Raw genomic sequence first — 15786 nt, 5'->3', positions numbered from 1 at the left:
GTTTCAGTGCCGTACCCTTGCCTGAACCAGACTGAAATGGATCCAGATGGGTCCAGTTTCCTCCAAGAACGTCTGAAGCTGCCCAGCCACCACATGCTCAAGCACCTTGCCCCAAAAGGGGATATTAACGATGGGGCGATAGTTCTCCCATACCTCTGGGTCCAGGGAGGGCCTCTTCAAGAGAGGGCGCACTTCAGCCTCTTTCAAGTAATGTGTACATTAGATGTTTCATTTCCATAATTATTTCTGCTAGCAGCTAACTTGCTGATGCCTGATTTTCTAGTTGCAGCATTTGAGTTTTCCACTACCAGTAACCAGCTCCTAACACTCTGCCTGTGCTGGTGATTTTGGTTCTGGTTCGAACTGGAATGCTTTAAAAGCCCTAGAGAGGTAAAAGTGCATAAGCCCAATATTTATTTTTTTATTGGTGGGGGGATGGGATCAGGATTATGCTAGTCCCAAGACAGTATTCATGCACTGGACATTCGAATACGGGCCTACACACATGAAGTTCAGTATGCACAGGCCCAGTCAATGACAAACGTGCAGAGGGGGGATTCACACAGATCAGGCCTGGGTTCCGCCCACATTTGAATGTGAAGTTCAACAATGTGGAAAGGTAGATGCACCCAGGAGCAAAGTGGGGGAGCAGAGCCAACAGGCACAATCCCAATCCCCCACCTTGCACAGGGGCTATGTTTTCTGCACAGGGATCAAGATTAATATTCTGATATGGCAACTAATTGCAATTGCAATTCTGATATGGCAACTAATTGTCCTTCCTTTAATGGCAACTATAGATGTGGAAGCAGCAATCCAGAAGTGCACGAACACTGTTCTGTGATGTAGAAGATGGTTTACCTGCCACGCTAATCTTCCCCATATCATTCCAACTTTAGTATATGAGCTGCAAAAAAGCCCTTGGAACCCGACAGATTAGCAGGGGGGATGTACCCATTTTCTACTGCACAGTAACGAGTTTTGCACCTTTCTGGTTTGTTGCTTCTTCTTGTTGGCAGTTTGGAGTGTCCCTCTTTTGAACTCTGTAGACGATGGCTCCAATGTTACACTGCTCCTGTAAGTAGACTGCTTGTGTGAACAGGGCTTTTATTAATTCTGCTCAAGCTAGCTGCTCATGTATTGATGGAAGCAACTCAAAACCCTCTACTATTTCCAAGTAGTGAAACATTTGCTTAAGCAGGAAAGCAGCAGATGTTTTAAAATATACTCTTTTTAGTTTGCTTTATTTAACTTTATAAAATTCCGCTGTTGTTTTAACAGAGTTTGTGTGTCGCAGGATCCTAATATGAGTAACTTTCCATTTTGCACCAATAGCTTCACCCATGGGCAGAATGCTCAGAAGTGAATCCTTTTCATTTCAGAATCCAAAAGACTGAAGTAGGAAGGCAATATTAAACACAAACCCACACGGAGGACAGAAAAGCCACTCACGTTAACCAAGCCAAAGTAATGTTCGTTCGTGGGAAACTGTTCTGGACCAATCTCTTTCTCCAAAGCAGAGGCATTGGCGCCCTGGAAAGACAAAGTTACAGCTTAGCAAGGAAGGAAAAAAGAAGTGGAAAAAAGGCTGTACATCAACTGCATCTCTGAACAAGGAGGAACCATTATCTAACATAAGCATACACATGCTATGTAATATTCTGCTGTGACATGGGGCTCCCAGTGGTCTCTCATCCAAGGGACTGATCAGGTTCACACCTTCTTAGCTTTGGCAAAGCCGCAGCCTCAAGTGCTTCCCAGGCCATTCCCTGGGCCCTATTTAAAACACCCTTAGGACCTACTAAAGAGGGTGGGTACATTCAAATAACAAAAGATGCAAAGCCAAAGCAACATATAACTCTAACATCGTCTCACTCAGCGAATAGTTAGTGCTCATGTCAGCAAGAATTCCGATTTCCCAAGCACTACTGAAACACTAGGCAATGTTAATGCAAGACTACACTTTAAATTAGGATGACTCTTATTCCACACACATTTTTCCAATCTGTACATGAGGGAGGAGGGGGCTCCCAGTGGTCTCTCATCCAAGGGTCTGATCAAGTCCACACCTTCTTGAAAATGTATTTTGTGAAATAAAGGTGCACACATATATAAGAACACAGGAAACCACCTGGTCCATCCAGCTCAGTATTGCTGAGAACGACTAGGAACAGTTCTCCAGGGTTCCAGGCAGTGGTCTTTCCCAGCCCCCTCTGGAAATGCCAGGGACCGACGCTGAGATTTTCTGCACGCATGGCAGGTGCTCCACCACTGAACTACAAGCCTCTTCAGTATCCACAATAATTTTTAAAGACAGCCTTAAGCATTTCTTTTGCTGCAACTGTACATATTTAGAAGCCACTGCTTAGGCAGGAACAATGGCATGTAGGAAGAAATGCCAAGGGAAGTTTCACAAAATACATTTTCAAGACTCAGTGACCTTCCAGACAGGCTTCCAGATGCATGCACATGGGTGCTTAAGGTGCACATGCAGATGTGTCATCCACACGCAGTTGTCTTGGCCGTGGCTCCCTTGAGTTCAGTAGCAATCAAGAGTTCACTGCCAAACAAAACTATCCCAAGAGACAATATAGGCAAAATTACTGTGAAAAGAAAAGCATTCTTGCTGGGGAGGAGCACACAACACCACCTGTGAAAGAGGGAATGAGTCTCTTGAGTCATCTGCTGAAATCAAACTAATCGAGAAACTGGTTTACCCAGAGTATGTTACCTGTGAATTTATATGCAGCACCGAGTGATATCCAGCATTGTGCACGTCAGTTTCCAGATTCCCATTTCAAATCTCTATTACTGTCCCATTTATAGTTCAAACAACAATTTTGAACCCCCTCTTTAATGAGCTTCTGCCACGCACTGAAAACTTCGTTATTCATTTGGGGTGGGTTAGGATATTTTTAAATAATGTTTTAATATATAATTTTATTGTTTTAAATTGTACCATTGTACATTGCCCAGAGTGGCCAGGTGACTAGCCAGATGGGCGATTAAGAAATTTAACAAAGAAAGAAAGAAAGAAAGAAAGAAAGAAAGAAAGAAAGAAAGAAAGATGAATTACAAAAACCAGCACTTCCCCCTCTTTAAATAAAACACCAACATTATAAAAGTATTTCCATGCCTTGAGCACTCATTTCTCATCAAATCAGTACCTTTAATATGTACAAAAAATAAATGGATGTAACTAATATTTTAACTTGTGTATTGTCAAACAGAAAACTTAATGGCTTGGATCCAAAGATAGGACATGTGCATGTAGAAAAGAACTTCACACACCACTGAAACTGTTTTCGTCACAGTTCCCACTGCCAAAGAGATGGGACATTTTTTTCAATATGCAAGTTGGGTAGCTTGTCTCTTTAGCAGTGAATGGTCTGATCAGCAGAAGAAGCTGCTGCAGCAACAGCCCTTCTTGGGATCCTAGCCTATATTAGCAAGAAATTGAAGAAGCAAAGCTAAATAGCTGGAAAACAATGTTCAAACAATAGTTAATGCATGCAGCAAAAATAAGTTCAGAGTTTTTAACCATAATTGAGGGAAGACCAAAAAGAAGTCGAGCTTACTAGTGTTTCCAAGCGCCAGGAATGCCAGGGTTTGAATCTGGCCAGAGCCAGTGGGAACTAGGGATGAACAACCTCACCTGCACCCGGCTTCCCCAGGTGTTCGCCGAGCTGCTGCCCAGCTCGTGCTCCCCTAGATGTGCTCGCCAGGCCCCGCTCGCTCAGCAGCCCTGTGCCCAGGGAGCAGTCCTGCACTGCTCTTGAGAGCTGTCAGAAACTTGACAGCTCCCAAAAGCAAGGGAGAGTTTCTTCTGAGGAAGCAAGGGCGCCAGGCATGGGGAGGGGTGGGAGGGGGCACATGTTCCTCCCTCCCCATGCCTGGCACTTTCACTTCCTCAGAAGAAACGGAGTGCAGTCATTTTTTAAATGTCTTTCTTCCGTTCTTCCGCAAGAACAGAACAAAGACATAAAAAAAAGAAAAACAGAAAAGCAAGGGGCAGAGTGGGATTGGGGGACACCCAAAAGGCTCCCTGCCACTCAGGCATCCTCTCTTCCCCCCGCCACACACTGCCTGCTGCCCCAAAAAGGCATTTGCCCCCAGCCAGGTGGAGGATCCTTCTTGCCAGTTGCCTTTTAAAAGACAAATGGACAGAGGGATCTTTCAGCCCAGCAGGGGAACATACCTTTTTGGGGGTGAAATCCACTATCCTGCCAAGGACTGGCTTGCCCCTGCAGTCCTTGGTGGGGTGGGGCGGACCCCCCCATTTTCCCAAGAAGCACCTTAAAATCTAATGTAAGTTAATTGCTCCATATATTTACATGAGATTTTCAAAGTGCTTCTCATGAAAATCAGGCTGGGGGGGGGGAAATGCCAAGCCGCCCCCCTCACCCTGGGTGCTGTTGCCCCAAGGACCTGTGATTCCCCTCACCCCACCTGATTTTTGCAAGGAGTACCCTGAAAATCTAATGTAAGTGAATGGACCAATTCACTTACATTACATTTTCAAAGTGCTCCTCCGAGGGGCAGGGGTGAGGAATCCCCCAACCCATCCTAGGTCCTGTTGCCCCAAGGTCCCATGGTGGGGATGGGATTCCCCTCTCCCCGATTTTTGCAAGGAGCACTTTGAAACTCTAACGTAAGCAAGTGGAACCCCTCCAATGCCTGCGATTTTGTGCAGATAGGGGCCTTTTCTGCCCTATTACATTTACGGAATTTCCTGAGACACCATTTTTTCCCCACAAAATGGTGACTGCAGGAATGTCGGGTGCTCGGCAATGGCTCATGGAGACAGTTCAGCGAGGGGGGGCAGTGGCTCGGTGGGCACAGCCCGTAGATGTGAAGTGAGGGGAGTCCGTTGGACTCCTGGACTGAACCGAGCGTCTGCGCCATCCCTAGTGGGAAGTAGGGATGTGTGAACCCATGCCCGCCCGGGTTCTCCAGGTGCCCGCTGAAGCACCGCCCCCACTCACCACCACCCCTGGACCTGCGCTCGAGCCCCCAGGAGCTCGGTGAGTCATGCACACTCACCCCAGGCCCATCTGGCGAGCACCTGCCATTTTGCCACCATTCTTTAAATGAAAAAAAGGGAGCTTAAAAATGCACACATTTAAATATGCAGAGTTTCTTTCAGCTCCCCTTTTTGTAAAAAAAAACAAGGTGGCAAAATGGCTGGTACTCACTGAATGGGGCCCGGGTGAGCATGGGGAGTGTCCGGGAGAGTGCCTACGACAGGGTGCCACCTCCTCTTCCTCCTGCCTGGTTGGCTCAAGGACAGCCAACCGGACAGCAGCAGCAGGAGGCAGGGGCCACACCCCAGCTGCTAGCCATCTCTTGCTCGCGAGCAGGAGACAGCTAGTGGAGGGGGCGCCGCCTGGTCGGCTGTCAAGGTCAGCCGACCGGGCTGCCATGCCAGAGCTGTTCCCGGCTGCTTGCCGAGTTCCAGGGCACTCATCAGCCAGGCCCATCAGTAGTCTGGAGTTCGGCAAGCGGGGGCCAGGCATGGGGGATTTCATCGGCCTCCCAGACTAAGTTGGGGGCTTGCGACATCCCTAGTGGGAAGTGGCTTACCGCGCAGCATGTGTGATCAGAGCCCTCTTCAGGCACTGAGAAGAACTGCAGCGAACAGCATTGGTTCATCCAGTTGGCAGCAGAATGCCTCTAGGCAGATGTGTATAAATGGTATATACCTAGGTATAAATACTCTAGGTATACTCTAGGTATAAATGTGAGGAACCTTCTGCCCTTCCACAACAGTGGGACCTTCTGTCTGCTACAGTAAAGGCTCCATGTCTGCTGGTTCTCACATCCAGCTCAAGCCTCAAGGTCCAGCAAATGACCTCTGGGCCCCTCAGAACACAATCCAGATTCTGGTGCAATGATTCAACAGCACACATGTGGAACTATGAACTGCTTTTTGAACCCAGGATAGCTTTACAACTGTGTTAGATGCAGATTCAGCCGATCTTAATTTTGTGCCTCTAATTTATGTATCATTCCCTCCATTTCTTTTTCTTTTTTTGGAATATATTTTTATTTATTTTTTCTTTATAAGTGAAATAAACAATACCAAAATTACCAACAACCTAATCAATACTTCAATTTCCCAACAGTACAATATTCTGATGGGGACACCACAACAACACATTCCCTCCATATCTGATGTTGCTACATAAGCATCAGCACTTGTACAACAACAAAACACCACCCACACACAAGAGGGAGGTATCAGAAGGCTCAGCAGTTCTCAAGGTGCGCAGAAGAGATCAAGTCTCCTCCATCTTCCGAGTGACAGCCCTTCTGACATTTGAAAGCCCTTAATCTTGTCTTCTCCAGGCTAAACATAGCCAGATCTTTCAACTGTTCCTTACAGGACTTGGTTTCCAGATCCCTTGTCATCCTGGTCGTGCTTCTAGGGATGCGCTCCCATTTGTCAGTGTCCTTATAAGGTGGTACCCATAAATGGCAGGACAACTGACAGAACAGAGAGGAGGACAAGGATGGGTGAGAAATGGGAGAACGGGCAAGGAGAGACGAAGAGGGATAATACTAGGGGACAGGGTGATTTGGAAATGTTTGCTTCCTTCCGCAGACACCTCTGCCACCCACCACAGCAGATTTTCAGGGACAGCAGAGGGAGGAAGAATTGGCAAACGTCACCCCCTTCCACCGGTGGGAGCATCCCATGAGCAGAGTTTTGCTCACAGGAACCCAGGATCCAAGCCACTATTTACGAAGCACCGTCAATGTGTATGGCATATTACAGAGTAACAAGCAAGATGAAAATTCCTGCCCCAAGGAGTTTACAACCTAAAATTAAAGACAATGGGAAGTAATAAAGGGAGGGGAGGACCATGGGGGTGAGGGTAACAGGGGAAGAGTATGTGTTCAGTTCCGTTACAGATCCTCAGGATTCATTCAGTTCAATTACTCATACATAGGCTTCATTTCAATAAATGAAGCATCTCAATTTAGTCACTGAACTCCATTGGTCTGAGTCAGTATAACTCTTTACAAGACTCATCACCCCACGGACCTTAGAAGGTGCATCTCAATACACATATGTATTATCAGGTTATTGCCTTGACCACAAGGCATAAGAAGAAAAATAAAACACAACATTTTGCACATAGCAAAGGGGTATAGCATCATAAAAAGCCAAATCTCTTGGGATCAGGAAACAAAACATTCTGCTGAGTTGACCAAGAGTAAGAATGCAGGGGTAGAAAACGGAAAGTAAATAAGAGAGTAAAATAAATGGGTTGGGAGTAGGAGAGGAAATCCTGGAATATGCCCCTGAGTGACACATTCAGAATAGCCAAGACTCTGGAACTCTGTGCCAAGGGAGGCTAGGTTGGCCCTTTCTGTGTTGTCCTTCCACCAGCAGGTAAAGACATCTTTATTCGGGCAGGCCTTTGGCATTTAGACTACTTTGCGGCTGAAGGGGTTTTAAATTGGTTGGGGCTGTTTCTTTCACTGTTGTGTTTTTAGTTGTGCTTTTAATCTATTTGTTTTTAATGTTATGTTTTAATTAATTTAAAAAATCCAAGTGTAACCAAGCGCATACCCTGGATTTTAGGAAAGCTGATTTTAATAAACTCAGAACAATGATCAGTAAGGTCCCATGGCAAGCGACTCTAATGAGAAAAGGAGTCCAAGATGGGTGGGTGCTTTTTTTTAAAAAAGGACATTCTAAAGGCACAATCACAAACAAGTCCAACAAGAAAAAAAGGTGGAAGACAACAGAATAAGCCAGTGTGGCTTCACAAAAAGCTTAGAGATGACCTGGAAACAAAAAAGGACACATATAAGAAGTGGAAGGAAGGCCAAGCAACAAAGGAAGAGTACAGGCAGGTAGCACAGAATTGCAGGGATGGCGTCAGGAAGGCTAAAGCTGAGAACGAGCTGAGGTTAGTGAGGGATGCTAAAAACAACAAAAAGGCTTTCTTCAGCTACGTGCATTGTAAAAGGCAGAGGAAAGAAATGGTGGCTCAGCTGTTAAATAAGGATGGCAAAATGGTAACAGATGACAAAGAAAAGGCAGAGGTGCTCAATTCCTACTTTGGCTCAGTCTTCTCCCAAAAGAGGGTCTATGGCCCCCCCAGCAAAGGCGAAGTACAGGGTGAAGGGGCAGGATTGCAGCTTGAGATCGATAGGCATATGGTCAAGGAACACCTAATTACTTTGAATGAGTTCAAATCTCCAGGGCCAGATGAACTGCATCCTAGAGTAATAAAGGAACTGGCAGAAGAACTATCAGAACCAATGTCTATTCTCTTTGAGAAATCATGGAGGACGGGGGAAGTGCCAGATGACTGGAGGAGGACTAATGTCCCTATCTTCAAAAAGGGCAAAAAGGAAAAACCTGGGAACTACAGACCAGTCAGTCTGACATCAATCCCTGGGAAAATTCTTGAGCAGATGATAAAGCAATCCATCTGGAAGCACCTGGACAAAAATGTAGTGATTACTCAAAGCCAACATGGATTTGTCAAGAACAAATCCTGCCAGACAAATCTGATCTCATTTTTTGATCAGGTAACCTCCCTTGTGGACTGTGGGAATGCTGTGGACATAAAATATCTCGACTTTAGCAAAGCTTTCAACCAAGTGACCCATGATATCTTGATTAGCAAACTAGCTAAACGTGGGCTAGATGAAACAACTATCAGGTAGATCCACAGTTGGCTACAGAATTGGACTCAAAGGGTGCTTATCAATGGGATCTTCTCAACTGGAGAGAGGTAATGAGCGGGATACTGCAGGGCTCAGTCCTGGGCCCAGTGCTCTTCCACAGTTTTATTAATGACTTGGAGGAGGAGGTGCAGGGAATGCTTATCACATTTGCAGATGACACGACAATGGAACCAATTACCTAGGGAGGTGGTGGGCTCTCCCACACTGGAGGCATTCAAGATGAGGCTGGACAGGGACATCTGTCAGGGATGCTTTGACTTAGATTCCTGCACTGAGCAGGGGGTTGGATTAAAGGCCCCTTCCGACCCTACTACTCTATGATTCTATGAATTATGATTCTGTTTTTAGTCTAGATTTTATTGTTAGCTGCCCTGAGTGCCTTTTTCCCCCGACTCTCAAGGGATACAGGCTTCTCTCTTTCGATGTCTGTCTCAGATCTCAAAGGTATCTTTCTTTGAGATCTTAAGTTGCAGATCTTTTTCAGAGAGAGTTACGGAGCTCACTCAGCTGGTCAATGAAGATGAATCATGCTGAACTTAAACATCCTGAAGGCTGTTTCAAAATTTGGCTTTGCTGATGGTTGGTTTCAAGGCAAACATGCAGAGCTATCTCCCATATGAATCAGGCATCTTTTAAGGAGGATGCTCCCACCTCTTTTAGCTTCACAAAAGCCTGCTTCTTCTCCGACTCACATATTACAATGACTTCAGTTTGGATTGTGTGAAAGTAACAAATGTGTTTATTCCCAGAAAGTTGTATTTTCATCCAAAAACACAGAAAGCTTTGCCGTTTTCAACAAGGCCATTGTGGCTCTAGCTGCTAGCACTGAAGTGCTGCTGCCATTTCAGAACCTGAGACAACATACGAAGCCATTGTTCACCCCAAGTGACAGGCACAGCTTTTTCCACTCCAATTTTAAATGCATCTGTCTTTTTTTTTTTAAAGAAAATGATGTGGCCAAAATGCATTCAATAAATCAATACCCAACAGGATGTAAGGAGCAAGCAGAAGCAACATCTTTACCAGCAAAGCTACGGTTTCCCAGAGAAATGAGGGGTAGTGGTTAGCTAAGTGTTCCAGAAAGTGCCTGAAAGATTGAACTGGTCATTAAACATAAAATGCTGCCGGGTCTCTTGGTAAGTAAAGCATTGGTCAGGGCAGTTCCTTTGGGACCTGGGAGCCAACTGGCATTGTGTAAGTTCCTGCTAGGCCTAATTCTTCCGGGAGAGGTTGACCTGTGTCAGGGCTGTACCACTTCAGAATGCAGATAGGGCAGGGTTTTCTATGTACAGGGTTCTTTTTGTATGGAGAAGTATTCTATCACGTGAGCCCCCACCGGCAGCCTGAAATGATACAGCCCAGACACCAGTTGGGGAGGGGCCATAGCTCAGTGGCAGAGCCCCTACTTTGCATGCAGAAAGTCCCTGGTTCAATCCCTGGCTTCTCCAGGTAGGGCTAGGAAAGAATCCTGCCTGAAACCCTGGAGAGTCGCCACCAATCAGCATCAATGATAATGGGCTAAATGGAGCAAGGGTCTGACCCAGTATAAAGTGACTTCCTATGTTCTTATGACCACTCTGAGCAGGACGACCCAGTCCTCACAAGCAGCAGTTGAGGAGGTAAACCTGTATCTGGGCTGTACCATACCAGGCTGCAGTTGGGGGCTCATAAAATGGAACACTCTTCCATACAAAATTATTCCCTCCACACTGAGAAGTGAGAAGTGTTCTAGCATAACCTTCTCCCTACATCAGGGGTGGAAAACGTGCTGTCCAGATGTTGAAGTATCCAGATGTTGTGGACTGCAACTCCCATCATGCCTCAGCTTAGCTATCCTGGCTAGGCCTGATGAGAGTTACAGGCCAGCAACATCTGGAAGCCTACAAGTTGCCCATCCCTGCCCTACAAGCTGGTTTTCTATGTTCAGAGTATTCCTTTTGATATGGAGAAGCATTCATGTAAGCCCACACCTCCGACCTCAAGTGATATAGCCCAGGCACCAGTCAACCTCCTCAGGGAGAACTAAGCCTAAATTGGTGGCAGATGCATGGCAACAGCGCCTGAGTTGTACGGAATCCAGCAGAGCGGATTCTGTACAACTGGTGTAAGATGCACTGGTGTAAGATGCCGTGAATATTTGTTAGAACGGCCAGGTATAAGTGCTGAGAATAAATGAAAATAAATTTTGAAAGAGTATACACCAGCCAACCAAAAACAAGATAAAAAAATGTTTTTAGCCCACCAGTTCGCAATGCCTTTATGTTAAGTAATTTGTGGCTGACAAAGACTTCTTTGCACACACGCCTAGATGATGTTGACTCGTGACAAGTGACCAGACACACTGTGCAGAAGCGCTCTTCTGTGATAAAGGTTTGACGTTTTCTATAAATGGAAAGCAGGAAAAGATTATTTTTAATGGTAATGTCAGATAACATACTTGCCAACACCTCACTTACTGATGTAATTTTATTTTCATCAGGCAATACCTGCACTTGAGTCCTAGTTGTTTACTTTTAGATCAGCCTTCCCCAACCTGGTGCCCTCCAGATATGGCAGACTACAACTTCCTCCATCCCCCAGCCTGCCATACTGGGAGTTGTAGTCCACTAGGATGGGGAAGGCTATTTTAGACACTTGGCTAGCCATGTTCTACTATAGTTTTTGACAATGTGAATCTCCTGTTCCTGAGGATTGGGGGATTGAACATTTTGGCTGGTCAAAATGAGTGCTCAGGACCAACTCTTCATAGAATCATAGAATAGTAGGGTTGGAAGGGGCCTACATGGCCATCGAGTCCAACCCCCTGATCAATGCAGGAATCCAAGTCAGAGCATCCCTGACAGGTGGCTGTCCAGTCTTGTCTTAAATGCCTCCAGTGTGGGAGAGCCCACCCCCTCCCTAGGTCATTGGTTCCATTGTCGTATTGCTCTCACAGTCAGGAAGTTTTTCCTGATGTTCAGCCAGAATCTGGCTTCCTGTAACTTGAGCCCATGATTCCGTGTCCTGCACTCTGGGACGATCGAGAAGAGATCCTGGCCTTCTTCTCTGTGACAACCTTGCAAGTACTTGAAGAGAGCTATCATATCTCCCCTCAGTCTTTTCTTCTCAAGGATAAACATGCCCAGCTCTTTCAGTCTCTCTTCATAGGGCTTTGTTTCCAATCCCCTGATCATCTTTGTTGCCCTCCTCTGAACCCTCTCCAGTTTGTCTGCATCCTTCTTCAAGTGTGGTACCCAGAACTGGACACAGTACTCCAGATGAGACCTAACCAGTGCTGAGTAGAGGGGAACTAGTACTTCCCAGGATTTGGAAGCTATGCTTCTATTAATGCAGCCCCAAATAGCATTTGCCTTCTTTGCAGCCACATCACATGGTTAGCTCCTATTCAGCTTGTGATCGACAACAATTCCAAGATCCTTCTCGCTTGTAGTGTGGTTGAGCCACGTATCCCCCATCTTGTAACTGTGCATTTGGTTTCTTCTTCCCAGGTGCAGAACTTGGCATTTATCCCTATTAAATTTCATTCTATTGTTTTCTGCCCAGCACTCCAGTCTATCAAGGTCACTTTCAATTTTGTTTCTGTCTTCCAAAGTATTAGCTATCCCGCCCAATTTTGTGCCATCTGCAAATTTGATCAGCATTCCCTGCACCTCCTCCTCCAAGTCATTCATAAAAATGTGGAAGAGCACTGGGCCCAGGACTGAGCCCTGCGGTACCCCACTCGTTACCTCTCTCCAGTTTGAGAAGATCCCATTGAGAAGCACTCTTTGAGTCTGATTCTGGAGCCAACTGTGGATCCCCCGGATCATTATTTCATCTAGCCCACTTTGAGCTAGTTTGCTCATCAAGAGATCGTGGGGCACTTTGTCGAAAGCTTTGCTGAAGTCAAGGTATATTATGTCTACAGCATTCCCATAGTCCACAAGGGAGGTTACTTGATCAAAAAATGAGATCTGATTCGTCTGGCAGGATTTGTTCTTGACAAATCCATGTTGGCTTCCAGTAATCATTGCATTGTTTTCAAAGTGCTTACAGATGGATTGCTTTATCATCTGCTCCAGAATTTTCCCAGGGATTGTGTCAAGGGCTCCTTGGAGGGCTCTCTCAGTCTAATTCAGTAGCTAAGTCCAGACACAGACAAAGGGATTCCTTTCAAAGCTTTATTCCTCTTTTACAACTTAACAACTATACCGTTTGCAACTAGATCTGAGCAGCACAGTACCTATGGCCTAAGTTGGAACAGTTGCTCCCCGTTTGAAAGGGAATTACTGGCAGACCCCTGAACTTAAGGATTAGGGAGAGTCCCTCCCCTTTTCCCTTGGATCCCCTGGGCGCAGCCGTTGTTTGCGCGCCAACCAGGCACTACGCCTCCTTTCCACGCCCTCCATCTGACGCCGCTCTCTGCGTCTGCGTCGCGCATCCACCAAGTCTGCTATCTGTGCTTGGTCACTCCCTGGACTGCTAACTAAACTAGGAATGCTGGTGGGAGGAATCTCCGTCAGCTGTTGGTCCTGGGAAAGAGGAGCGTGCTCCTCTCCCAGGAGCGACTGCTCTTCCTCAGAATCAGAACTACTCTGGGATTCTATGGGCTCAGTGTCCACCCTGACAGATTGATGTCAGACTGACTGGTCTGTAGTTCCCAGGTTCCTCCTTTTTACCCTTTTTGAAGATAGGGACAACATTAGTCCTCCTCCAGTCATCTGGCATGTCACCCGTCCTCCATGATTTCTCAAAGAGAATAGACAGCGGTTCTGAGAGTTCTTCTGCCAGTTCCTTGATTACTCTAGGATGCAGTTCATCTGGCCCTGGAGATTTGAACTCATTCAAAGTAATTAGGTGTTCCTTGACCATATGCCTATCGATCTCAAGCTGCAATCCTGCTCCTTCAGCCTGTACTTCGCCTTTGCCAGGGGGCTCATAGACCCTCTTTTGGGAGAAGACTGAGCCAAAGTTGGAACTGAGCACCTCTGCCTTTTCTTTGTCATCTGTTATCATTTTGCCATCCTTATTTATTAGCTGAACCACCATTTCTTTCCTCTGCCATTTACTATGCACGTAGCTGAAGAAAGCCTTTTTGTTGTTTTTAGCATCCCTCACTAACCTCAGCTCGTTCTCAGCTTTAGCCTTCCTGACGCCATCCCTGCAATTCTGTGCTACCTGCCTGTACTCTACCTTTGTTGCTTGGCCTTCTTTCCACTTCCTATATGTGTCCTTTTTTGTTTCCAGGTCATCTCTTAAGCTTTTTGTGATTAGAGAAAATCACTGGCTTCTTCTGTTGTCTTCCACCTTTTCTTCTTGTTGGAATGGTTTGTAATTGTGCCTTGAGAATTTCTTTTTTAAAGACTTCCCACCCATCTTGGACTCCTTTTCTCGTTAGAGTCGCTTGCCATGGGACCTTACTGATCATTGTTCTGAGTTTATTAAAATTAGCTTTCTAAAATCCAGGGTACGCGTTTGACTACACTCGGCTTTTGCTTCCTTTAGAACCAAGAACTCAAGTATAACATGGTCGCTCTCCCCCCAGAGTTCCTGTAACTGCTATTTTATCCACTAAGTCATCCCTGTTGGTTAGGATCAAGTAAAGGATAGCCGATCCTCTAGTTCCTTCTTCTACTTTCTGTAGGAGGAACTTATCCACCATACAAGTCAGGAATTTCCTGGAGGGGCCATGTTTTGCATAGTTTGTCTCCCAACAAATATCGGGGAAATTGAAGTCCCCCATTATTACTACGTCATGCTTCCTTGAAACACTGGTTATTTGCTTTTCAAAAGTTTCATCCTCATCTTGTCCTTGATTGGGTGGCCGGTAGTAGACTCTGACCACCAGGTTCCTTTTATTCTTTGCTCCATTTATTTTGATCCAGATGCTCTTGATGGGGCTACCAAGCTCCTCCTCCTGTATTTCTGTGCAGAGATATGTATTTTTCACATACAGTGCAACCCCACCTCCCTTTCTGTTCCTCCTGTTCTTTTTGAACAAGTTATATCCTTCCATTGCTGTATTCCAGTCATGAGAGTCATCCCACCAAGTCTCAGTTATACCTATCAAGTCATAATTTCCCTCTTGTATTAAGAGTTCAAGTTCGTTCTGTTTGTTTCCCATACTCTGGGCATTAGTATACAGACATGGAAGACCATGTGCTTCATAGTCTGGCTTTCTTCCTACATGTGTCTGAAGACTATTACTGGGTGCTATTAGAGCTGTTCTCTCCATTGCGGTGCATGAGCCATTGTCCATTGTTACCCCCAACCTTACAACTCCCTTCCTCAAAGGATTCAGTTTAAAGCTCTCCTGATGGAGTTCATGCTGTAGCCAAACACATTCTTCCCAGCCTTTGTGTGGTGCAACCCATCCTTGCCAACAGCCCATCTTCCAGGAAGTATAGCCCGTGGTCCCAGAATCCAAATCTCTTGAGCCGGCACCACCTTCGTAGCCAGTCATTCATCCCGAGTATTTTTCTTTCCCTTTCTATCCCTCTTCTAACTCCTGGAAGGATGGATGAGAAAACTATCTGGGCCCCAAAGTTCTTGAGTTTCCTTCCCAAAGCTTCAAAGTCTGATGTGATTTCTTTGTAGCTCCACTTGGCGGTATCATTTGTTCCCACATGAATGACAAGAAAGGGATACCTATCACTGGGCTTTATGAGTGCAGGCAACCTTTCAGTCACGTCTCTAATCTGTCCTCCTGGGAGACAACATACCTGGCGAGTCCATGGGTCTTTGCAACATACTTGGGTCTCGATCCCACGCAGCAAGGAGTCTCTCACTTCTACCACTCTTCTCTTCTTCTTCTTGTAGGCCTGGGTTTCATCGCCTCTGCTTGACTGACCTTCAGCTTCTTGCTCACTCTCATGCAGGTTCCCCTGTAATTCTTCCTCTGCAGGCTGTCCTCCAGTCTCATCCTCAAGTACCTAGAATCGGTTCCACAGCTCCACTGCTTCCACTGGTGCAAAGTGGCATCTAGTTCTTCTTCTCCTGTCACCCTTTTCCAAGGAGTATCCTCTACTCCATTTTTCCTCACCTCAGCCTTTCCCACTTCTGCCTCAGCTTGCTGTTGCTCTTGAAGTTTCTGGTCTT

At 45.9% G+C, this 15786-nt stretch overlaps 1 protein-coding gene across 8 annotated transcripts in view; it reads right to left on the bottom strand.

Annotated features, from left to right (window-relative positions):
* The window catches only part of LOC146338639 (ubiquitin carboxyl-terminal hydrolase 12-like), a 68811-nt gene that overhangs the window by 30149 nt on the left and 22876 nt on the right, over positions 1-15786 (bottom strand). For 6 of the 8 annotated variants that reach the window (XR_014784864.1, XM_084814182.1, XM_084814183.1 and 3 more), the window contains one exon: positions 1453-1533. Coding sequence is in view for 4 of the 8 variants with exons in the window: in XM_084814182.1 (XP_084670308.1) it covers positions 1453-1533 (81 nt within the window). In the remaining 4 variants the exon portion in view is untranslated. Of the gene's footprint in view, positions 1-1452; positions 1534-10951; positions 11092-15786 lie in introns of all 8 variants that reach the window. The other 2 variants (XM_084814187.1, XM_084814186.1) reach the window with 1 other exon arrangement.

Source organism: Heloderma suspectum, chromosome 9 (assembly GCF_057233095.1).
Source record: "Heloderma suspectum isolate Gila_16-S chromosome 9, 16-S_ref, whole genome shotgun sequence".
Classification (NCBI taxonomy): Eukaryota; Metazoa; Chordata; class Lepidosauria; order Squamata; family Helodermatidae; genus Heloderma; species Heloderma suspectum.
Note: the sequence above shows the minus strand (reverse complement) of the source record. Positions and strands in the feature narration are given on the sequence as shown.